This window comes from Trematomus bernacchii, unplaced genomic scaffold, assembly GCF_902827165.1.
Source record: "Trematomus bernacchii unplaced genomic scaffold, fTreBer1.1, whole genome shotgun sequence".
Lineage (NCBI taxonomy): Eukaryota > Metazoa > Chordata > Actinopteri > Perciformes > Nototheniidae > Trematomus > Trematomus bernacchii.
In genome coordinates, this window is record NW_022988043.1 from 22,986,626 (window position 1) to 23,011,008 (window position 24,383).

Here is a 24,383-nt window from a genome sequence, read left to right on the forward strand (position 1 = left end):
TTGTGACATGTTTTGTGTTAAAAGGTCTTCTTTATGAATGCATTTAAAAACTGAGGTGACTGCAGGAATTACACTGATATCTAATGTGGCATATCGAGCTTTCACTGTGGCCATGGAGAAACTCATTGAAATGCCCTGGGGGAGGATGGATGTGTGTGTGTGTGTGTGGGTGTGTTGTGTGGTGTGTGTGTGTGTGTGTGTTGGTGTGTGTGTGTGTGTGTGTGGGTGTGTGTGGCCTAAATTGTTTATGGCATGGGTAGTATGTGGATGTATCAGCAGGATAAATCTATAATGCACTATCAAGAATCTAATTTTCAGATTTGACTTATTTGTGCCAGTAACACAACCATTTAGAGTGTGATTATTGAAAGTCAAGTGAAAAGTGAATCTGTTAGCAAATAAAAAAACTACTGTACAGTATAATTGTAATTCACCAACTGTGTCATTTTTCATTTTCAAAGAGGATGAAACAGTGTCGCTTTGTAAAGAAGTTCAATTTCAGTTTGACTTTTGCTTCACGATAGTATAAAGGAATTCCTTTTTACATTTGATTAATCCTGTTCTTGATGCAGTGTGCCAGGGCTTGGTGTCTTGGCAGTGGCCCGATTTGGGTCAATTAAAAAAAAAGAAGACATGTAGGGGAGCTTGATTATTCTATGTTTTCATTGCATCCTGTCACTTCTTTTTTTATATATATTTTTCTATTGAGTCAGGCACAATGAGTTACATTTATATGGTCTTTTTTTTTCCTTCTCCCCCCCCCTCCCGGTCCTAGCTAGTAAAGTAAATACATAAATAAATACATATATAGGTAAAAATAAAGTAATGTCAAAGATCATTTTAAAAAAATCAATAGATAAGTAAATAAAGTATAATAACAATAATACATGTACCCATATACTCACATATGTATACCCACATATGCTGCAGGTCTCCCTTGAAAAAGAGACCTATGATCTCAATGGGACCAATCTGGTTAATAAAGGTTTGAAATGAAATGAAATATACACATACACATATATACATGTACATACCTACACCCATACCCACACATTTACATACACATATACATACATACACATACACATACATTCACATACACATACATACATGTATATAAAAAACAAAAAAACATACATTCATAGTCCCCCCTTTCTTCCTAACTTAGTGTCTTAAGTTCAGCTATGTAGGCTATCACAGAGCCCCAGACAGATTCAAACATTTCTGAAGAGCCCCTCAGGTTATATTTAATCTTCTCCAAGTTCAGGTATAACATTAGATCTTTAAGCCATAGAGATGCTTTAGGTGCTATTGAGGATTTCCATTCAAGGAGTATTCTTCTACGTGCTAATAGAGATGCAAAGGCTATACTGTCCTTAGTTTTCCTCCTCATCATTCGGTGGTCAGGTAGTACTCCAAAAATGGCAGTTTCTGCACATGGTGTCAATACCACGTCCAAGGCCTCAGCGAGGTGTTTGAAAATGCTTGTCCAGTATCCTTGTAGACGAGGACAAGACCAAAACATATGAGTCATGTTTGCTGGTGACATGTGACATCTGTTACAGGTATCCGTGACATTAGGGTATATTTTGGAGAGTTTAGAGTTGGTGTAATAGATACGGTGGACAACTTTAAGTTGTATAAGATTGAGCCTGGAACAGGACGTACTATTGTTCACTCTCGCTAATGCGCCTCCCAGACATCATCATCTATTGCTTGGACTAGTTCATCTTCCCAATCTTGTTTGATTTTACCAAGAGATGTTTCTGTGAGACGGGAGATGGAATTGTAAATTCTTGAAACCAGACTTTTTCGGTTGTTAGAGTGTCCAGAATTGAGTCAATTATTGAATCCGGAGGGATATTGGGAAATGAAGGGTTATTTGTTTAACCCAGTTACGGACCTGGAAGTAGCGAAATAGATGAGAGTCTGGGAGGCTAAATTTGTCAGAGAGTTGGCTAAAGCTACCGAAAACATTGTTGATGTAAAGGTCCCTTACTCTGATAAGGCCTAATCTCTGCCACATAGAAGGCCCCATCAGTGAGGGGGGAGAAAGAGATGGTTGTTGCGAATGGGACTATGAATAGAGGATCCATGAAGTCCATGAGCACTTCTAAATTGGGACCATATTCTTAGGGTGGAAACAACTATCGGGTTATTCGAATATTGAGTTGGCCGGCTGGGTAATGTAGATGTAAGCAAAGCCAAAAGTGAGGTAGTAGGACAGGATTTGGCTTCAAGCTCACACCAACTCAATGTTGGTTCCTTAATCCATACAATTATTTTGTGGATATTGGCTGCCCAATAGTAGTGTCTTATGTTTGGAAGCGCCAATCCTCCTGTAGATCTGTGCCTTTGTAAAGCTCTTTCCTAATTCTAGGAGTCTTCCCTTGCCATAAAAAAGAGGAGATTAGTGTGTCTATTTTACAAAAAAGTGATTTGGGTAGGAAGACTGGCAGACATTGAAAGAGGTACAGGAAGCGAGGAGCACGTTCATTTTGATACAGTTTACCCTCCCAGCGATAGTTAAATGTAAATTATTCCACCTTTCCAAATCAGATTTGAGTTTGTCAATTAGTGGTGGGACGTTGTTTTTGTAAAGGTCTGAGAGTTTTCCACATATTCACAAGTACTATTCAAAGTACTTAATACTCCTGGAGATCTTAAAGGGATGAGTCTATCGGGGATCTGGAGGGCCAGGTCATTTACAGGGAAGCACTCACTCTTGGAAAAGTTTAATTTGTACCCTGAAAAGGTTCCGAATCGAGTTAACAGATCAATTATCTGAGGAATGGTAGATATAGGGTTAGAAATGAACAATAGTAAGTCGTCAGCATATACGAGAATATGTGTTCTGAACCATATCTGATAATTCCTTATTTAAAGCTGGCAGATTTAAGCGCAATTGATAAGGGTTCGATCACCATGGCGAATAGTAAGCATCCTGTCACTTCTTACAAACAAATGAGTATGAAGCTTCGCCTGGCTGCGATCAGCTACTGGGATCAGTCAAAGTCTGGGTCCGACACCCTGAGCTTAAATAATGATCTTCTTCTAATAATGTCACTCTAACTGTGTGTGGTAGGGGTGTAACGGTTCACAGAATTCACGGTTCGGTACGTACCTCGGTTTGGCGGTCACGGTTCGGTACTGGTTCGGTACAACAAGAAAAAGCAAAAAAAGTCCCAAATGTATAATTCCAGGTTTGTTTTTTATTTATTTTGAACAGTAGTGCAAGTTTCAGTTTAAAAATAAAGAACTTTAACATTTTGAATAATTAACTTTATTACACAGTTCAAACCACAAAAGGTACCACACACACTGAGATGGCCATATTATCTATAATAGCTGATGTCAAACAAAAGGTGTCATCCAGCTGTGAAACCAAAAAAAAAATGTCTTGAAAATATTACAAAATAAATAATAAGATAGTGTTTCAATCACAATCAATCAAATCCGGGGTCCTCTACTATTGCATAAGGGTGCAGCATAGCCGTTGAAAAACATATGCCAAAAGCTTCCATTATTTATTTTGGACTCTCGGCTTTCATGTCTATTGGCTTCTTAAAAACAGCGGGGATAAGCTGTTGAACTGCTGTTGTCTTTTGCCGGGCTCCGGAGATTGCCAAATCTGGGTGATGCCTTCTGATATGATTTAGCATGTTTGGCTTGTGTTACCATTAGCATACCGCACCGCTGTCGAACAATGCCGGCACACCGTCCTCGTCCGATCCACCACTCGCACTCCATCGTTATTGTAGTCCACAGGGAAGACGAAATGTTCCCACACAGCTGATTTAAAAGAAGCAGGTGGGTCTTCTAGCTCCTGTGTCTTATCTGAACTCGCAATACTAACTTTTCTTCTTCTTGTATTTTGTTTGTTTTGTTGTGTTTTCTTCTTCTTCATTTGTTGTCTAAGGGCGGCTGGCAAACAGCTTTTAGGCGCAATACCGCCCCCTGGATTAGGTATAGTGTAGTGGATACTGCCCTGAATGACAGACATTTTTCCCACTCGTAAAAAGGCGTATTCGTCGTGTGACTGCATGCACCGAACCGTGACGTCCGAACCGTGACGTCCGAACCGTGACGGTACGGGACGAATACGGATACCGTTACACCCCTAGTGTGTGGCGATCAGCGCTGATCTTTGTGAAGACTCAGGCTCATGGTGAAGACATGATGAAGACTCAGGCTCATGGTGAAGACATGATGAAGACTCAGGCTCATGGTGAAGACATGATGAAGACTCAGGATCATGGTGAAGACATGATGAAGACTCAGGCTCATGGTGAAGACATGATGAAGACTCAGACTCATGGTGAAGACATGATGAAGACTCAGGCTCATGGTGAAGACATGATGAAGACTCAGCCAGTGGAGGTTGAACCTGCAGGAAGCTGTAGGAAGCTGTACTTCCAAATATGGTCAGATGAGAGCGCGCCCACACGTGATACGCTGACGCAAGGATACTTAAGGATACATAGAGGTTTACAGAGAACACACCAAACAATATGGCGCATCGAGTTCAGGTAATTAATGTCTTGTGGTTTTAGATATAATTACATACTATTTAGGTTCTCGGTTGTTTGTCGATTTGGCTGTTTAGCGCAGTGTAATTGTGTTTATTTAGCTAATTTGTATTTTAAATATTCAATTTAAAGGAATGGAATACATAAATAATATATGTGTATGCTAACTGAGCGAGCATGTCAAGCTAAGAGCTAAGATATATGTATATCTTAGCTTGACAGATGGAACAATGCATGTACTGTAATTTTTACAAGAATCTGATTTTCTGTAAGTTTTAAATATTCATTGAAGGTGTCTTGCACATTTGAATGTTTATTTATTTAAAACAATTATTAGTTGCTATACTGTAGACATGTAGGCCTACATATTATAATTATATTATTATTTTAAGTGTGGTTTAAAGTAAACTTATATAAAGTTATTTGGTTGAGCCAAGTAACCCAGGTGGATGCAATCAGGTAATTAGGACAGAGCCTCTGTTTTTAGATGGGGTGTGTGGCCATGCTGTAGGCCTGACGTTTAAAATAAATGATCAAATCTTATCTGTTAAGATGAACGTTTCATTTAAAAGGTTTTTATTTATTTGTTTAAGGAGGGACCCCAGAGCCAAGGGCAGGCCGAGCAGACCGCCTTCTCCCGCCGCAGGCAGGATCAAACTCTCGGTCCGGCAGCTTCCCCGGTGATGGGCTCCGTGTAACAAGTCTGTGCGGGGAGCCGCGCCGTGCCCAGGTACTCCCCGTTCTGCCCTATCTGCACCACGGTGATGCTGCGGTCATCGCTCGCCTCTCCTCCGGTGGTGCCCCCGGCTCCCTCCGCCGCCACACTGCCCAGCACACTGGAGATCACTGTCCCGTCGGGGGTCGCCAGTCTCTGGCACTGTTATTTTGGGGGTCGTGGGCTGAAAAGTCTCACCATACTTAATCCTAGACAGTAGCACATGGTATATATTGTACGACTTTGTAATTTTTGAATGTTGATATGTATTCGCTCATAGCCTACTGTGCCTTTCACGCAGGCAATAAAAGTGAATTCTGAAATGACAAATAGGTTTATGTTTCAAGTTTATTTGCATTAAACACGTGTTTTTAAACCCTTCTGTTCAAAGTTGATATTTTGTTTCTTAAAAGATTAAATCTTTAAAACATGCTGTTTGCCATTTTTAAAGTTTGATGGAAGAAAATAAAATATAGGTCACTGACGTGGAGCTTTAGGCCTGCAATGCTTTAACAAAAAATGTTTCAGTTTTGAAGAGTGATATGGATGTTAAATTCACAAATTAGTAGAATAATCTTAAACAAGAACAGGATATTGAGCCATGATGCCTGTTTTTAAAGTACAGAAACATTCAGAATGCATGACGATTCCTGCAAAAGTTTTGTAATAGACCCCTAGTACTCTTAATTTATAAAGTCATAATAATAACTGTGAATGATTGAGCTCATTAGTGGCCTGACTGGCCCTCCTAATTTGGTCTAAAGTAAGTCAATGATGATCATTGTGAAGGGGTGTCCAGCCCATATCAATAACATACCAAACTACAGGCTCATGTTATCATGTTATAGTAGGCCTACCTTACATGAACCTGTTTGAAACCTTAATGACCCCATGATGTGATTATTTATATCTTAAAACCTGTAACAACTATATTTAGATGTTCATAAATATCTACATTTATGTATATATACATGTGTAGCAGTTAGACAAACATTAATAGATGATCTCATTATTACCTATTTTATATGTACTAAAAAATAAAGTTGACTAAGCCCCCTTTTTGTTTTAATTTATTAATTAGACAAAATAATTTGTGCTTAAAGTCATATACTGTTGTGTCTCAAACGGATAGTCTAGGTTATTAATTTATTTGCCTAATAGTTGCTTAAAATGCTACAATAACATTTGCAATTCGTTTTTAATCTGCCATGTACGGTATCAACGTCTCTCAGCCACCGTTGTGTCGTGTCAGGTGGGCGTGTCGTGTAGGGGGCGTGTCGTGTACCGTCGTGTAGGGGGCGTGTCGTGTACCGTCTTGCTGCGGCTGCAGCTAGACCATATTGAAAAAAAAACCACAATGCTAACGCTGAGCCTCTGAATTAGCAACGAGCGAAAAATGCTAACAGATTTACTGCACCAAAACTCACTCATAAAACCTTATTATTTACTCTTTCTGCACATCCAACCCATCGATCTGATCGTGAGATGACACAGAATCGATGGGTACATACATTATCACTCTATGATACGAACTCGCGACTTTATAAACAAAACAACATCAAAACATGTGGCGCTAGGTAGCTAAAAACGCTAACATGGCTTAACTGTGTCGTAAAAAGTGGTCTTCAATGGCATTAAAACGATAAAAACACTGCTGAAGTTAATCCATAGGTTAATCCAATGTGTCTGTGTCCCTTTGAAATGATTTCTGATAATCCATAAGAAATAAAACTGCTTTTCCGTTTCCAGATGTCAGAGCGAGAGATAGGTTCGCTCTGATGCAAACTGCATGCGCGAAGCCCCCACCTTTTTTTTTACCATGTTGTGTGTGTGTGGAAATTCCCCTTCGATTCTATGGCTCTAACGGTCAGAGAAGAGATGTCAATCACCAATCAATCGACCAATGGGTTTTCCAGAGCGGTAAAACCCCCCCATTTCCACCCAAATCACTCAGAGGTGGAGTTTTTTTTGCTAAACCTCTCTAAAAAGGTCAAATGTCACTTGTTTTGCATCAATCTTGATACAGGGTACTTATTATATGTTGTACTTTGGATTCCTTAAGCTTTTAGTCTACCTTACCATCATCCAAGGGTAGTTTTCACTATAAGTAAAACATTATTTTTGGACGGACACTATAATTTACAGTTTTTTACTATGTTCAATCTGAATTGTCTTTAAAATAAAAAGCATCTATATTGATTCTGACTTTTCTACATCCAGCTCACAGGTTTATCATTACTTTGAGAATAAAGATTATTAGTTTAACCCTTTTAGAAGATATGGTCATTTGTTCTGGGAATGTCATTTTCGAGCCTGAGACCTGAAAAACAGGCTCAGGGCTTAAGAGGTTAAGAAACCTAGTAAATCCTGGCTATAGTGTGATAGCAGGAGGATCTTTATATGGAAGAGTCCTCTCTACTTGAGACAGCCTGCCCCATAGATTGTCTGAGCACCAGTTCCTCGCTTTTTCCTGCCAAAGTATTCGCGCCTGTATTTATTTCCTGGCAAGCTATAGCTCTGTTTCCCCTGGCCTGTCAGCATATAAGAACACACTGTACAGAGCATAAATTGAGAACACACTAACACTAACGCTGACACCGTTTTATGTGCAGAGAACACCTTGAGTCTTTGTGAGAAATCTGTGCAATGTGTCTCAGGTTTAACTGCTGCACCTGCTTTTTCTCTACAGAGCCGCCAGAGCATTTGAGAATACCTGTCCAACACCCATCCAGAGAACCACAACGGAGCAGGTAGGTGAAACACTTAATTAATTAAACTGAACATCACAACACTGAAACAACTGGAACGTGACTTGAATTAAATGTATTACGTCAAGAGAATTCCCATAACTGTATTAGGTTAGTTGAAAGCATATAATTCCATTTGAATACAAATCATTAGGTTCAACTTATTATTATTGCTTTCAAATAAATTCTACATTTCAGTTTTTTGTGTGAAGGAAGACCAAAAACATAGTGTTACTACTACAGCAGCAAGTACAGCCGACATGATGTGGAAGTATTTGTTATCTAAAGAAGCCAACCTTCTCCTCAGTTGGTCCCGCCTCTTATCATACATTATTGGTCACTGGACATTTGCTAGAGGACACCTTGGCATAGGAGGCTGGTTATAACATGTTCTTAGCCTGACTCGTAGAAGTACAATGATCAAGAAACTGCAGAGTAAATTTGCATTCCATTCCGACAACCCAAAACCACTGTCCAACAAAACTGCAGGAAAATGCATTTAGCTGTTGTTAGTGTCAGTTATATTAGAGATGTCATAACATCATAACTCATCAGATTAAGTATTACCCTCACATTTGATTGCTAGCGTCGGATACCATGCAATCGAGTGTAAAAGTAAACATACAAAAAGTTATTGATAAATGACGTATAATTGGCCTTGCTATGTGAGTCAAACCCCTGTTTCACTCTACAACATGCATTTCCCAGACTTGTTTATTCACAGCACAGATGGCATGACTCTGAGAGAAGGAGCCTTTATCCACAAAGTGGCTCTGTTTGTTGTTCAGAATCAGTTCATTTCTAAATCTTTCATATTTTCTATCTTGCTCTTCTCTTTCACTCGGCCACTTCCTCATGCTCCCAAAGATTTTCTGGCTCGTGAATGTTTACCACTCTGCTGCCAAAGCTATGAATCCCATGGTGCATCAAACAACCTCTCTGTTATTTACATTTGGGGTATTTATCTGTATAAATTACAGACAACACCATTTATTGGTTGTTTTGTTTTGTTGTGACCTTGGTTTTTTGTGTTTCTTGTTTTATTTTGAAGTTTTCTCTATCATGTCTGTTGTACTTCCTGTGTTTTCCCGCATATTTGATTGTCTGTCATGGCCATATGAGTTGCACTGTTCCCCATCAGCCCTGCAATCACCTGACTTCCTGTACACCTGCATTTGTTCCTCCCATTAGGTGATTTGGCTTTGTTTGTCTTGATCGGGAAGTTCTGTTCTGTTTTAGGTTGCTCCTGTTTCCTCACTTACCCATGACAGATTGCTTTCTCCCTGTGCAGATCATCTGTTGTCGGACACCTTCCCCAGCCAGGACTGCGAGTCTCCAGCCGTCAGCCGCCTACATAACAACAATCTGACACCTCAGAGCCACTGCCTACCCAAAGCCAAACCCAACCAGGGCGGACAATCCAGTCCTAGCGCTCACCATCAGCCTCAGGTCAACACCCTCCAAGCTCAAGCGCCTTCGTGCCACTCCAAACGTCGGCTCTCTACTGAACGCAGCCTCTCCACCGAGGAACCACCAGGTGCCAAAGGCCCGCAGAAGAGTGTGGTGGTGAAGCCAGCCAGGGTGTACACAATCACCAGGGAAGGAGGGATGACCCTGGGGGGCTGTGGCAGTGTGGAGAGCCTGGAGCTGGAGGTGCTGAAGGCCCCTGCCTCTGACAACCACAACCCGTCCTGCGCCAGCCAGCCCCCCCCCCCCCCACCGCCCGCGTAGCCATCACAGTAGTAGCTATCACCGCAGCAACCACCACCATGCTAGCCAGCAGCATGGGGCTCAGCGTCAATATCACAGCCGCTGCATAGCTCGGGGAGCACCAACAACATCCGGGACTGGGGGATGAGGAGAGGCGGGTCGCGGGACGACACCGCAGACTGCGTTGCCTGTATTCGGGCTCCGTGTCAGAGCCAGCGCTCTCTTGACCTGGATAACTCACCGAGGGATGGGAGGGAAGTCCCGCAAGAAACTGGAGAGGATGTACAGCGAGGACAAGCCTCCACAGAGGACCGGGGTAGATAAATGTTCATGGTTCATGTGCACTTATAAAACTGAAACATTGACTTTAATTAAATGTTTTATGTCACCCGCATTTCACATAATTGTATTAAGTTAGTTGAAAGCAAACCTAATACAATTATGTGAAATGTAGTGACATAATACATTTAATTAAAGTTAATGTTTAAATTTGTTCAGTGTGTACCTCAAATTTGTATTGAATACAATAGTGAAACACGGTGTGTTTCTAAGATGTGGTGCAAATGCGCTGCAAATAAAAAAGGCTGCAAGAAGCTCAAAACACAACAGAAACCAGGGGACACTAATGCCCCTTTCACACCAATGCGTTTCAGCGCCGGCTCAGAGCTGGAGCCTGAAAAGTACCGGTTTTTTCCTCTTCACACCGCAGCGGCGCCGCCTCTTAGCTCCGGAATCCAGTTTGTTTCCAGCTCCAAAAAATTGTCGGTCTAGAAGCAAGACTCCGGAGCTAAGAGGCGGCGTCGCTTACGTCTCTCTTACGTTGAGGCGTGCAGGAAACTAAACCCACCTCCCCTGAACATGGGTCGGACTGAAGAGTCTCGTCATGCCTGCCTATAAGAAGTAGCGCTGAGCAAAGTGACTAGAAGGCAACCACATACTTATAAAAAAACCCACACTTTATAAAGTCAGGCATCACTAACCAGGCTTCGTGTGATTCTGTTTATTTGTACCTTACTTTGACCATCCGTTCGCTGTGTATTGATCATTGTGGAGAGCAGGCAGACGTTTTGTTTTTTATTATAGCAGCTATCGGATGGAATCAATACATGGGCTGCACAGGTTGTCATGTCCGACTATCACAAGTAGAATCATAATGAAAATACGCCGGTAAAATGTGCCTGTAGAAAACGGCTTAGGCTATGCCACAATAGGATAGCAATAGCAAGTAGTCCAGTTTAGCTTCGGTTGCTATGCTAACATCACCCATTTTATACCAGAGAAACTTCATAACAGCGTTGTGATGCCAAACAGCGTCAATTCAGACTGACACACATTCACTTAAGGGGAACTGGGGATATGTATCAGCTGCTTGTGTGACAGTCAGACAGTGAATACTTTAGAGCCGTGTGAGCTACCCGGAGCTAACGGGAGAAATAAACTCCCGTGGAAGAGCAGCCAGCACTGCAACGGTCGGTAAATGCCGCTGAAAACACATTAATAAACAATGAACCATGGCACTCTGGAGAAAAGTATAGGTTGGAGAAGTCGTTATTTAATTTAATCTGGCTTCGTATGATTAAAAGCAACACGATCATCGACCCGACGCAGTCCCCCGTTGTTGTTGTGAGCGCCGTTGGGGAGCAAATCAGCGATGTAAACGGTGACGTCATGACGCAGCAGCGGCAAGCTCTGGGCGGGTGTGAACAGAGCGGGGAGCGGAAAAGGGAAACCGGAGCTGAACCAGAAAAGCTCTAGCTCGGAGCTAAGAAAGGTAAAAGCGCTGGTGTGAAAGCCGCATCAGAGGTGATGCACACACCTGGGACCGGAGCGCTTGGTGACGTTCAGGGATTATAATGGTTAACCTGTTTCATAATTAAAAGTATTCTGTCAGTATATTTGAAATGACTAGGTTAGCTGGTTAGCTAGCTAGCACATCAGCTGTGACAGTTTGCCAACTTAATGATCCCCGAACAGCAAAAAGCGTTCCGGTACCAGTGCATCACTTTTTAGTGTCCCCTGGTTTCCGTCGTGTTTTGGACTTCTTGCAGCGTTTCATTTATGCAGCTCTTTTAGTAATGCTGTGCATGCGTTGTCAGGTTGGTGAAGATGTTTTTTCATTTGCATGTGTTTTGACACATTTGTGTATTTATATTGCACCTTATTTCAAACGGCAGCGTGTTTCTCCAAATGGACGAGTTTTGGGATGTTGCACCTGTTGGCTACTGTTTATTTCACCCATTCTCCGGTCTCTTGTCATCATGCATTTACTACCCTCCTCTGCTAATTATATAGAACACTCACTGATACAACGCCATGCTTTTGTTTTCTGTGTTTGCAGAGGAACATCCTAATAGCTGGTTCCCCAAAGAGAACATGTTCAGCTTTCAGACAGCCACCACCACCATGCAGGCGTGAGTATGGCCTGGACCTGCGCCTTCACTCCCACTCTGCACATGACTTACTGGTTTGGCAGGATATTGACACAGCATTTTCTTTCCAACTATCCACAAATCCAATGTAGTCTACTACTATAAAACATTTTCACTGTTGCTTTCACCATGAAGCCAGTGCTTCTGTCATTAACCCTTTGTTTGTCTCTGAGCTATGGAAGTCATTGGCAGATGACACTTAAATTACTTTATAACACACTTGTAGTTTAATGTTCCATTTGATTAGGTTTTATAAATACAGAAAGTAAAAAACATGCAGTTTCAAACATGAACATTTACATTTTTACTGAACAAATTCAAACTCAATTGAAAACTGGTCAAGTTGATATATTACATAAACAGTATTAATATGTACGTTTTGCATTGCCATACTGATAAAAACAATGATGTTGAATGGATATTTCAAACACATTTCAAGTACTTTTGACACGATCCAAACATCACTTCCGGACAAGAATCTATAGGGATTGACCAACGTTAGATGGTAGAGAATTTGTGTTGCATGCATACACCAAGAGACACGGACGGACGGACGGACGGACGGACGGACGGACGACAGACAGACAGACAGACAGACAGACAGACAGACAGACAGACAGACAGACAGACAGACAGACAGACAGACAGACAGACAGACAGACAGACAGACGACAGACAGACAGACACACACACACACACACACACACACACACACACACACACACACACAGTGGCTCCACTCATCGTGACTAGTTAATTATCACCTTTCACCCGATCTGATAATTATGAGCCTCACACAGAGACAAAGCTCTCCCTACCATGATCATCCTCTCATCTCTCCCACGCTCTCTTTCTCTCAGGCTAAGTTCCTGTCTTACTCCCTTTTGTCCATCAGTTTATGTCTATTCGTGTCACTATTAGTGACAGACTGATATATAGACCCAGCACTAGCCTATATTAAAGATCTTGAACGAGCAGTGTCTTGCACTTGCTCTCTGGTGTGTGAGTGGAATATTTCATATGTTGTGTTGCTGACTTATTTTTTCATTTCTTCCTCTCTTCTTCCCATGCTCTCTACATGGCGGCTTTCCAAACCACGACTAAAGAATATCGTGAGTAAATATTTCAACCGCCCCACTGTTCTTCCTTGTTGCTCTTCCTCACTCAGTTTGTCAGTTAGGTAACATATCTTACACTCTTTTCCTCATGTGGCTTTGTGCTATTCAGTCTGCTGTGTGCTTAACCCCCTGACCTTCAGTGTCTGCTGGACTGACTGTTGGAAGTTTTACGTTCAAGCGGTACCATACCATAGGGACAGAGGTAGAATAAATACTCAGATTTAATACTTAAAGAGGCCCTATTCTGTCAAATAAATGGAGTGGAGAAAAAACATACATTTGCATTCAGAACATAGTGGATTCAAAGAATAAACCAGCATAAAATCTACCTAATAATATTCAGTACCTCAAAATGTAGTGCAGTATTGAGGCAGTTGAAGTGTCTTCCATATATTTCACAGTGACACTCAGTCAATGTCAACCTAAAGCTGTCAGCTAATGCAACCATCATGAAAAGCTTATCAGTCAAAGACAAGCATTGCTTCCAGCTAAACCACGTCCATTGTGCTTACGTCTAAAGATAGTCACGCAGGGAGCTGATGAATAGGACCAGTTACAATAGATTTTCATACTATATCTCACAATAGTGTCGCATTAGTATTATAAAAGAGAGGAGTCCGTCAAACTAGACAACCAGAATCAGATAACCAATAAATAAATCTAAACATGAATCATTTTAAATCCAAGTAGTTTAAAAAATGTAAGATATATGATGTCAAATAATATATTCTCAAGCAGTAAAGGGAGTTTGAACTGGCAGCTGTGATTACTGAGTTAGCTGTCACCAGAAAACTCACTAAGCTGTAATGAATGTAAACACTCTTGGTTGTTATATGGCTGCTATATCAGCAGGCACTCGTTTCTGTTGGATTTCATAAAATTATTTCACAGCTACAAATTGGAAGCATTTCAGTGTTAACATCACAAAAGTACTGCCCTATGATTTGGTTAATGCCAAACCATTACTTTAGATATAAGTCAATTTACCAAGTACCGTTTTTTTTCCTGTACGAATTTGGCGGGATATCTGATGGATTGATTTATGGTACCAATGAGGAAGATGGAGTTTCTGGCAATAGCCGCTTTCACACCAAGTACTTTGCCGTACTTAGTGCCCAGCACCCCCATGGAACTAAGTACAGATTGCGTTCACACCGGAATAAGTTCCCTGAGGGAAGATTACGCAAATGAAGCCGCTGACGTCACTTCTTCTTCTTCTGCTTTGGGTTTACTGGCAGGCCGCAAACCACTTCACGGCGTATACTGCCACCCGAAGTCCCCGGCCGGAAGTCCCCGGAGTTGGGGACTTCCGAGTAAATCGCCAGAACGCCGACACCTCCTCATCACTCCACCGCTCCCATGTTTTTTTTTGGGTTGCCATAAGTTATTCTCTCTCCGTTGGTGCGTGGGGCTAATGCTAATGCTAATAATGCTAATGCCAGCAAATACAATGGCGGCTTCACAAAACTTTTCAGAGTTTTACGGGGCGTGGTTTGCAATTCGCCCAGCCAATCAGAAATTGGTACTTTTTTCTCCCCAGGCTAGTACCACCTCTCTAGCAGGCACTAAAAATGGGGGTAAAAGTTCTCTGAACTAAGTTCTCTTTTTGGTGTGAACGCAAAACGGAACTAAACGGGAAAAGTACGGGTAAAAGTACTCCGGTGTGAAAGCGCCTATAGGCAGATGAGGGGAAGAGTCACCTCTAACATGGCCAGGTTTTTCAGGGAGATAGAACATTGTGATGACTTGCAGAGGCAGAGCTACGGAGGCTTTTGGATAAGAAGCAGTACTGATTCCTCTGACCTCAGACCAGGGTTTGTCAATCCGATGTCAGTCCGAGCGAGGCTGCAGGACATCACTTCTTTGTGACATAGGTTGTCAGAGAGGATCCTCATTATGTCTGACATCCTGTCAGAGCCATTACTGTCCCCACGCTGACCAACGCTCACACAGGCAGAATGACGGGTAATGATCGAAAAGTCAATCTGAGATGTAATGATGCTCAAGACTCAGAGATGACAGCCATTCAGAATTAGCACGAGCTGATTGGCTAATGCTGGTGATTATATTGTTTACTGAAAACATATACTGTATGCAGGGTCTGTTTCCCGGTTACTCCTCAGTGTCTGTTCCTGTAGATCCCTATCTTGCATTGTGATCCTAGTGTGTGTGTGTGTGTGTGTGTGTGTGTGTGTGTGTGTGTGTGTGTGTGTGTGTGTGTGTGTGTGTGTGTGTGTGTGTGTGTGTGTGTGTGTGTGTGTGTGTGTGTGTGTGTGTGTGTGTGTGTGTGTGTGTGTGTGCTACAGTACTTGAGAATATCCACATGTCTTCTGCCTCTGGTGGTTCCTGTGCTGCTCACTCTAACCAAACCCCTCATTAACCTGTACGGATATTACAGCCTGTCCTCCTCCAAAAAACGACCAAATAGGTTGATTGTTCAACAGCTTATTACGACCTATAGTCACGTTTTAAAGTGTAGCACCTCTAGTGGTCGTGTAAGAAACAACAATTTGCGGCATATGGGCTGATGCTCCCGTTGATTGCAAACGCTCCGGTGGGTCGTATATTCACAAATAACCCTCTCTGGAAAATCCTAAATTGTAGGATAGTTTGGCCATTAAAATGCTTTTTGATTAGATTTCTAGTGAGAAGTCTATATTGTACTTTTAGAATCTACGTCCAGTGGATGTGTAGGATCTATAATTTAATAGATATTGTGGGGGAAACTTCTGAAGCAATTGGAAACAGGACTCAGAGAGACACGAGGAGAGCTGGAGCTTTGATGGCAAGCACTGATGGTTTATTTGGAGTTACGGCCGGAGAATTGACAAGACAGGTGGTGTGTCACGAGTTGACACAGCGGTTGCCAAACCAATTCTGAAGAACTCTTCTGCAGCTCGAGGTTTTAACTAGTTCGGAGTGTAATAATCAACATTCTTTATCAGTGAGACTAAACAATTATGGACCCTGAATCTAACTAGAGCTCTCGTCCATAGGAAAGAATGTGCGCCAGGGAACCTACGTCCCTGAACAGTAAACTACGTCATGGCGGCTTGTGCTCTGTCATAGACTGGCAACAACAATGCGCCCAAGCTGCTCCTCCTTAAGAGAGATAGCAGCAATACCCAAGGCCGTAGAACTATGCCATGGGAAAGGAGACAGTGAGAAGAGAAAATGATGAACTGTGTCGAAGGTTGAATACCTAAGCAAATTATTCCCTAACAGATATTACGAAGATTATTTGAGGTCTCGTCAGGAGAACGTGTATATACTACGTCTTTCCCCCTATTCATATCTATTGACGGCAGCGTCCATGCAAAGTTAGCGTCAACCCTCACGGGGTGAAAACAGTATTTCCGGTCTCGAAGTTTTCATAATAAAACCGTATTCCCCTCACTGTCAAATGATTTTACAGTGATATCTGCAGTACTCATCAACTAAAAAACATCAGTTTATCCTTTTAATTGGTTTAAATTGTGTACAATGCTTTTGTGTTTTTCCCATAGGTTTTTCCCTTTCGATTCTGAGAGACACATTTCTTTCTTCAGAGATTTTGATAGGCGAAAACATCTAATTACCCATAATCCTCAGCTATGGTTGAAGCTCGGTGATTGTCTGTGATGTTTTACAAATTAGATATTAATGTGTAGAACTAAAATAAGGGAAATAATATAGCAATATCCTGTAAAATTATGTGAAAACATGAATAAAACTACACATTTTCAGATGTTATACATACACAAGTGTCCTACACTAATTGTCATGGCACACATTCTGTTGCCCAAAGGGTCACTGTTTTTGGTGCCACTTTTGGTCATTCGTGGCAATAACAGCCATGAATGGTTAAAATTGCCAAAATAAATAAAAAGTTATTATGGCATTGTATGCTGTGTACTGTGTACCTTATTTGTCACATCTTCAGAAACCCTCCTGAACTCATCAGTTTCAACACAAAGCCTCTCATCTTATTTATCAGAGAAAGAAACCGAGACCAGCTCTGTCGCTCCCAACCCAGTCTCACAAAAAATGTGTAATAGCTACGTTGGTCCACAGGGCCTAACTGTTAAATGACTGAACTTCATTCTTCTCCCTATTTTACAGCACCCCAATTTGGTGATTCTACCCAGTTAGGCATATTCATATAGCTTAGGTCAAGTGGTTTTATAACAATTGGTCCCATGTATGTAGTCCCTTCTGTAACAGAATGACACGCACTTAAAAATTCACTGAAGCCAATGTTCAAAGGTTAACAGTTGAGAGCACGACCTGCTTATAATCTTCAAACTGACATGATGTTACTCTCCAGATTGAGACCTCTCCAACAATCTTTTGTGTTTACTCCTATGACCAAGTTTACATGTTGAAATTTCCTCCACACAGCCTTAGCCCAGGGTTACTTTCCACTGAACCCTTTGGAGGCTCAACCTCAGCAATACAACTATTACTTTACCATTACTTTTCAAGTTCTAGACTTATGTAATTATCATAACCAAGCAAAATGTGGACTATTTGAGGCTTAGGCATTGTATCATGAACCTGTATACACCTGTAACAGTCAAAGACAGGCAACTGAGGAGTTGAAAAGGTAGTTTCTGAATATGTTACAAATAACACACAGCATACAATGCCATAATAACTTTTTATTATTAGTGTAGGACACTTATGTATGTATAACATCTGAAGATGTGTAGTTTTATTCATGTTTTCACATAATTTTACAGGATATTGCTATATTATTTCACATATTGTAGTTCTACACATTAATATCTGATTTGTAAAACATCATAGACAGAAAGGTATATCTGTCATTTAACGGTAAGCTATTGAAATTCTGATTCCATAGATGTGTCTCCCATCACCCAAATCCCCTGACTATTCTCTCAACTCAGTATTTACATTCTTATATTCAAAGAAAATCAGTAATATCTTTAAAAACTGCAAGTCCTTTTCTATCAGCTGTGCACTGTTATGGTGTAAAAATAACCTATCTACCAATTGGATCAAATATAAAAGTCAGCCGAATTAGTGTTGATACTACAAGGAGACGTATTTTGTGAAGAGAAATTGAAGATGTTGTTTGATTGCTGATATATTTATGATCCACGTCACGTATTAAGTTTTGGCGGCAGTTCTTCCAGTTTGTCCAAAGGTCTTCTAATCAGGGCTCTATAAATAAAGAACTACGGCAGATGTGTAATATTTAATGCAGCCGAACCGTGTATTACAATGCCGTTATGTGATGACTTTCAAAGAGAAAAGCAAGCACACTCGGAATAAGAATTATTTTCTTTTTTTTTAAATGTTTTCGGATTTCATATCGCATAAACACCATATCCCAACGTGCATTGCGGCTAAAACATCCAATCACCGAGCTTGAACGATAGCTGATGATTATGGGTAGTTATTGTTTTAGCCTATCAAAACCTCTGAAAAAAGAAATGTGTCTCTCAGAATCGAAAGGGAAAAACCTATGGGAAAAACACAAAAGCATTGTACACAATTTAAACCAATTAATGTTGTGTAATTAACAAGGATAAACTGATTTGTTTTAGTGGATGAGTACTGCAGATATCACTGTAAAATCATTTGACAGTGAGGGGAATACGGTTTTATTATGAAAACTTAGAGACCGGAAATACTGTTTTCACCCCGTGAGGGTTGACGCTAACTTTACATGGACGCTGCCGTCAATAGAAATGAATAGGGGGAAAGACGTAGTATATACTTTTTCTCCTGGCGAGACCTCAAATAATCTTCTTAATATCTATCAAACTATAGATCCTACACATCCATTGGACGTAGATTCTAAAAGTACAATATACACTTCTCGCTAGAAATCTAATCAAAAAGCATTTTAATGGCTAAACTATCCTACAATTTAGGATTTTCCAGAGAGGGTTATTTGTGAATAATACGACCCACCGGAGCGTTTGCAGTCAACGGGAGCACTAGAGGTCGAAAACTTTCAAACGTGATTATAGGTCGTAATAAGCGCTTGAACAATCGACCTATTGGGCCGTAATAAGTGCTTGAACACTCAACCTATTTGGTCGTATGAGTTGGAGGACTTGTTGGGATATTAACTTCCTCACCTTGAACCCCTTAATTGTTGCCCCATCCACCCAAACTAGAACTTTATATTTGTGCCAGAACCCAACCAGACCCAAAGGGCTTAAATCAAATATTTTTTTCTAAACGTAATGGCATTTCAGTCAGGCCTAGTTTAAAAAAAAAAAAGGTGTTCAGATACTTTGTGTTTTTGCATTATTTCCCTCTTTGGGTCAGTTTGGCTTCCGACAGAGCTTAGGTTCTTAACCATTTGACGTCCTGGCAGGGCTTTCCGAGGCATTGCTGAGAGAAAGAGGCGGAAAAGAGAGCAGGAGGCAGCCAGCGTGATGGAGAGGTACTGTGTCCTGGCTGTCCTGTCCCGTGCTGTGTGATGTTACACAGAACAGCTCTTTTTCTGATGGATGGGCTGATTAACCACGTGTCCATGTATGCTGAACTAATCATATAGACTGGGCTTTAATTCACCTTACAGTAAATGCAGGAAACCAGCCTGTCAATGAAAGTTTACTCAAAATCTTTCACATTAAAAGCATTCCAGTGCCGTATAATTATTTTAAACATATGCAGCTCAGTGTCTCCCGAAGCTTAATAATTTACTTGAAGCTTAAAGAGGCCCTATTATGCTTTTTTGGGGTTTCCCCTTTCCTGTAGTGTTCTATAGGTTTCTGTGTATGTAAATGGTCTGCAAAGACTACAATCTTAAAGTTCCCTCCAAAGGGAGTTTCTCTCCCACACTCTCCTCCCCCCTGCCTTAAACGCCTCCTTTGCTTACTTCCGTAACATAGTGACATCACTATGTAACACTCTTGCTTCTATTGGCTAGTGCGCCAACACATTGTAAGTGATAGGCTAAGGGGTGGACAACCTGGAAATTAGCATAATAAGTCCTCTTTAATAATATACTGACATTAATTGTGGAACTTTTACAAAGGATTCTGGAAAACAGTGGATTTGTATTTTGTACCAAGTTGAATGCAAAAAAAAACAGTTAATTAGTTAATATCTGTTAAGCTGCTGAATCTAAGTACACTCTAGTTTAGTGGGAATGCTGATACAGCATTCCAACTATATGTTATGCTACAGACAAAATTCTTATTATTCCATCCAATTATTTTGTCCGTCTTCTCCTCCCACATTCAACATCGCAGAAACTCCGTTCAAACATCAAAACGTTCAGCTCGGTCGGGAATCGACTGCTATTACTTTTATCATTCATAACTTTCATAATTCCAGAGATACATCCCATAATTCATCACATTTTTAACATTTGAACTTTAACATTGCGCAGCTCGTTAAGTTAGAGTGCGTGATGTCACAGCTAGAGGGTAGGAAATCTTGAAATTTCCCTTCATATTCTTTTTTAAAACTGCCATAATTCCCAAACCCTACATTCCTGAGACATACTTTTTCATGAGAAACGTAGGAAAACATCTCGTAGCTTGAAAAATGACAAATAATTAAGCACAATAATTAAACAAAATGCCTCTTGAGGGCATGAAGTGACAAAAACGTTCAACATGTCTCCATTAAAGCCCATTGTAATTTCAGGCAGATATTTCCTCACAGCAGCAGCCGCACACCTTTCTTAAACTGCCAAAAAGGCCACATTATTAACCCGAAAGTACACAAAAATTACACTTCAGATACTCAACTTCCTTGACATGTTTCACCTTTTGAAATTTCACAGATATCTGTTATCGTTCTTCCACAAAACGTTCACATGTAAGAGGTTCATCTCTCATTCATAACAATGAAACCTTGGATATTTTCATAGCACGTTAGCTCAACTATAAACACCTGTGCAATGGAACATGATGATGTCATCACTCCAACTGTTCATTTCATACTCACACACACACTCTCTCTCTCTCACACAAACTCTCTCTCTCTCTCTCTCTCTCTCTCTCTCTCTCTCTCTCTCTCTCTCTCTCTCTCTCTCTCTCTCTCTCTCTCTCTCTCTGTTCAAAAAGTGCTCAAAATTCACATGTGTGCTAACAGTCCAGCCGTGAAGACATCTACGAGACAGTTTTGAGATTTCTTCAAATGCCGTTGCCATGGCAACACAATGCTCGCCATGAAGCACGATGTCGCTGTAAGTCCAATGGACACGGTCCGATCGTCCCCCAATCTTCACTTGTATATCACCGGTCCATGCCTCAACAGCTCTACGCCAAATCTGAGATCTCACCATATGCCGTTTCCATGGAAACGCATCCCTCGCCATAAAAGACGATGTCGCTATAACTCCTATGAAAATGTTCAAAAAGTGCTAAAACTTCACATGTGTGCTAACAGTCCAGCCGTGAAGACATCTACGGGACAGTTTTGAGATTTCTTCAAATGCCGTTGCCATGGCGACAGACCACTCGCCATGAAGCACGATGTCGCTGTAAGTCCAATGGACACGGTCCGATCGTCCCCCAATCTTCACTTGTATATCATCGGTCCATGCCTCAACAGCTCTACGCCAAATCTGAGATCTCACCATATGCCGTTTCCATGGAAACGCATCCCTCGCCATAAAAGACGATGTCGCTATAACACCTATGAAAATGTTCAAAAAGTGCTCAAACTTCACATGTGTGCTAACAGTCCAGCCGTGAAGACATCTACGGGACAGTTTTGAGATTTCTTCAAATGCCGTTGGCATGGCGACAGATCATTCACCATCAAGTTAGTTCAAAGGTTTGCAGTTCAAATATTCTGCTGCTTTTCCAAGCCTTTTTACTCTCTTTTCTTCTCTCATCACACATTCAAGCCCCCAGTGTTCATGTATCATTTCAATCTAAATTCTTCACTTTCTTCTTACACATTACATTTCAGCATAGCAGTTTAGCGTCAGCTTTTCAGCATAAAGCATTCCCACTAGCAATTTCTTCAGGAATTGCATTCTCTAGTTCCAAAAATAGTGTTCATGTATTTGCAGCTGGATAGGAGGAAGGCCATACAGAGGGAATTCATTAAGATATGTATGATTAACTTAGCCTGAAATATAAGATATGCATATACGAATAATTCAATCATACCAGACATCCAATATAGGGATTCATTGGCATCAATCTAACATTGCATAACACCAAACACTGCTGTTGTACTGATTATAGACTGACTTAATTAGTAATGTAGAAATTCACATGATGGTGAATTCAGCCTGTTTGCCACTTTACAATAAATACCGTCTTTTTACCTGAGCTTTATAAGCAGTTGTGTGCTGACTTGGCCATTACTTGAACAACAGCTTTAAATAAACACTAATACTGTACATACATCACTGTACTGTACCATTTACGCAGAAAATACTCAGTTCTGATTGGCTGGCAGGTTGACAAAAAGGTTAGCAAAATACAAAGAGATAAGGTGAATGTTGGCCAAGACTATAGGGAAATGTTTCCAAGACACATTTATAGTGTGTCTACTCACTTTAAACTGGGTAATCTAAGAGCAACTAATAATCATAATAATCACCTTTCTAATCATAATTCACCAACATAAAATAACACATAGAAACATTTTTAATATATCTGACGTTCAAACCGGCCACATTTTGAGAATATGATGGAAAAAGACGATATGAACTGCTTTTATTAATTATAATATCCACTTTTGTATAATTTCCTTCCACTAAAACAGTAAATAACAATAATTAAATAATATAATCGAGTCAATAGATGCCAGCTGGACCTGGTTGGATACCTAGAATAGAGGGATTATTTAAAAAATGATTCATTAAATTCATCACTTGTTTGTTAAAGTCTGAGGAACCTCTAGCAGCCTCCACTGTCACCACCATCCCACGCTATACTGAAAAAACGTTGACTTTAATTAAATGTATTATGTCATTTATTGCAGCACAAATGCTGTTTTGGGGCTGTCACAATCCTTCCTCCTGTGTGTGTGTGTGTGTGTGTGTGTGTGTGTGTGTGTGTGTGTGTGTGTGTGTGTGTGTGTGTGTGTGTGTGTGTGTGTGTGTGTGTGTGTGTGTGTGTGTGTGTGTATTGAGTTGGGTGTGTGTGCTGCCGCTAGGTTTAACCAATGACTCTCACTGAAGTGTAAAAGTGGAGTTAATCAATACCGCGCTGCAGCTCACTGCTTTGTGACCTCGCATCCAGCTGAGACATGCAGTGTGTGTGCGTGTGTGTGTGTGTGTGTGTGTGTGTGTGTGTGTGTGTGTGTGTGTGTGTGTGTGTGTGTGTGTGTGGTTGCAAGAAGAATACTTTTTCTCTGTGTGTTTGCTTGTGCAGGGCCGTGTCAAATACCTTCAGATTTAGAGTAAGGATCATCACAAACAGCATTATGGAGTTATAAATGTTTTTTGTCAAGCATTTTGAAAGGTCACAGCAGGATTGAGAGAGTTGCACACACACATATTAAGCGCTTCTGAATTGGAGTGTCAGGGATTTTAAAAGCTGCTGTTCCTCAGAATAAAAATACAGCGCTAGCAGAGTGATGTCAGCCCTTTATTTTAAGCTCTGCCCTCACAGTACTTATCAATGCTGACATGTGAACATTGTCTTATGAGATGTCTCCAAACTGCATAGAATAGCTTGAATAAAAACACACTTTGAGTACCCTGCTGCTGTTTGGTTAGGGTTACACTAGTGTAGTATTTATTAACTTAGGAATGCATGAACCTAACCTCCAGAGGTGGAAGTATTACTGTAGTATTGTAACTTTTCTTAAGTAAGAGTAGCAATACTCTTCAGTACAGTTGAGAAGCAATTGGAGTCTTTACAGGTTAAAACAAATGACACTGGAGAGACCAGGGTTTGATGCACACATGTTCATTATTTTACCTTTCTAATTCTAATATCTTTTAATTGTCTTCCCGTCAAGTGCAATTTTTGTCCGCCTGGTTTATAATATAACATAAATCATCACCCAGTGTTAAATAGTGTTAGAACTCATTTAAATAAATCCTAACCTTATTTTTCAGTTAACAAAAGGCAAACAATGTGAATCATTTACGCGGAAGACTGGGGATGAGATATGTTTAAATAAAAGTAAAACATAATATAATAGTAGTAGTGATCATTCATATTTCTTGCAAAGAATGTATGGAACCATCC

At 40.7% G+C, this 24,383-nt stretch overlaps 1 protein-coding gene across 1 annotated transcript in view; it reads left to right on the plus strand.

Annotated features, from left to right (window-relative positions):
- nsmfb (NMDA receptor synaptonuclear signaling and neuronal migration factor b) overlaps positions 1–24,383 on the plus strand; it is a 69,583-nt gene that overhangs the window by 13,732 nt on the left and 31,468 nt on the right. Inside the window, 10 exon segments of the mRNA XM_034118217.1 lie at positions 7,934–7,947; positions 7,950–7,994; positions 9,283–9,719; positions 9,721–9,781; positions 9,784–9,950; positions 9,952–9,997; positions 10,000–10,017; positions 12,040–12,112; positions 13,237–13,242; positions 19,583–19,651. Coding sequence (XP_033974108.1) covers positions 7,934–7,947; positions 7,950–7,994; positions 9,283–9,719; positions 9,721–9,781; positions 9,784–9,950; positions 9,952–9,997; positions 10,000–10,017; positions 12,040–12,112; positions 13,237–13,242; positions 19,583–19,651 — 936 coding nt within the window.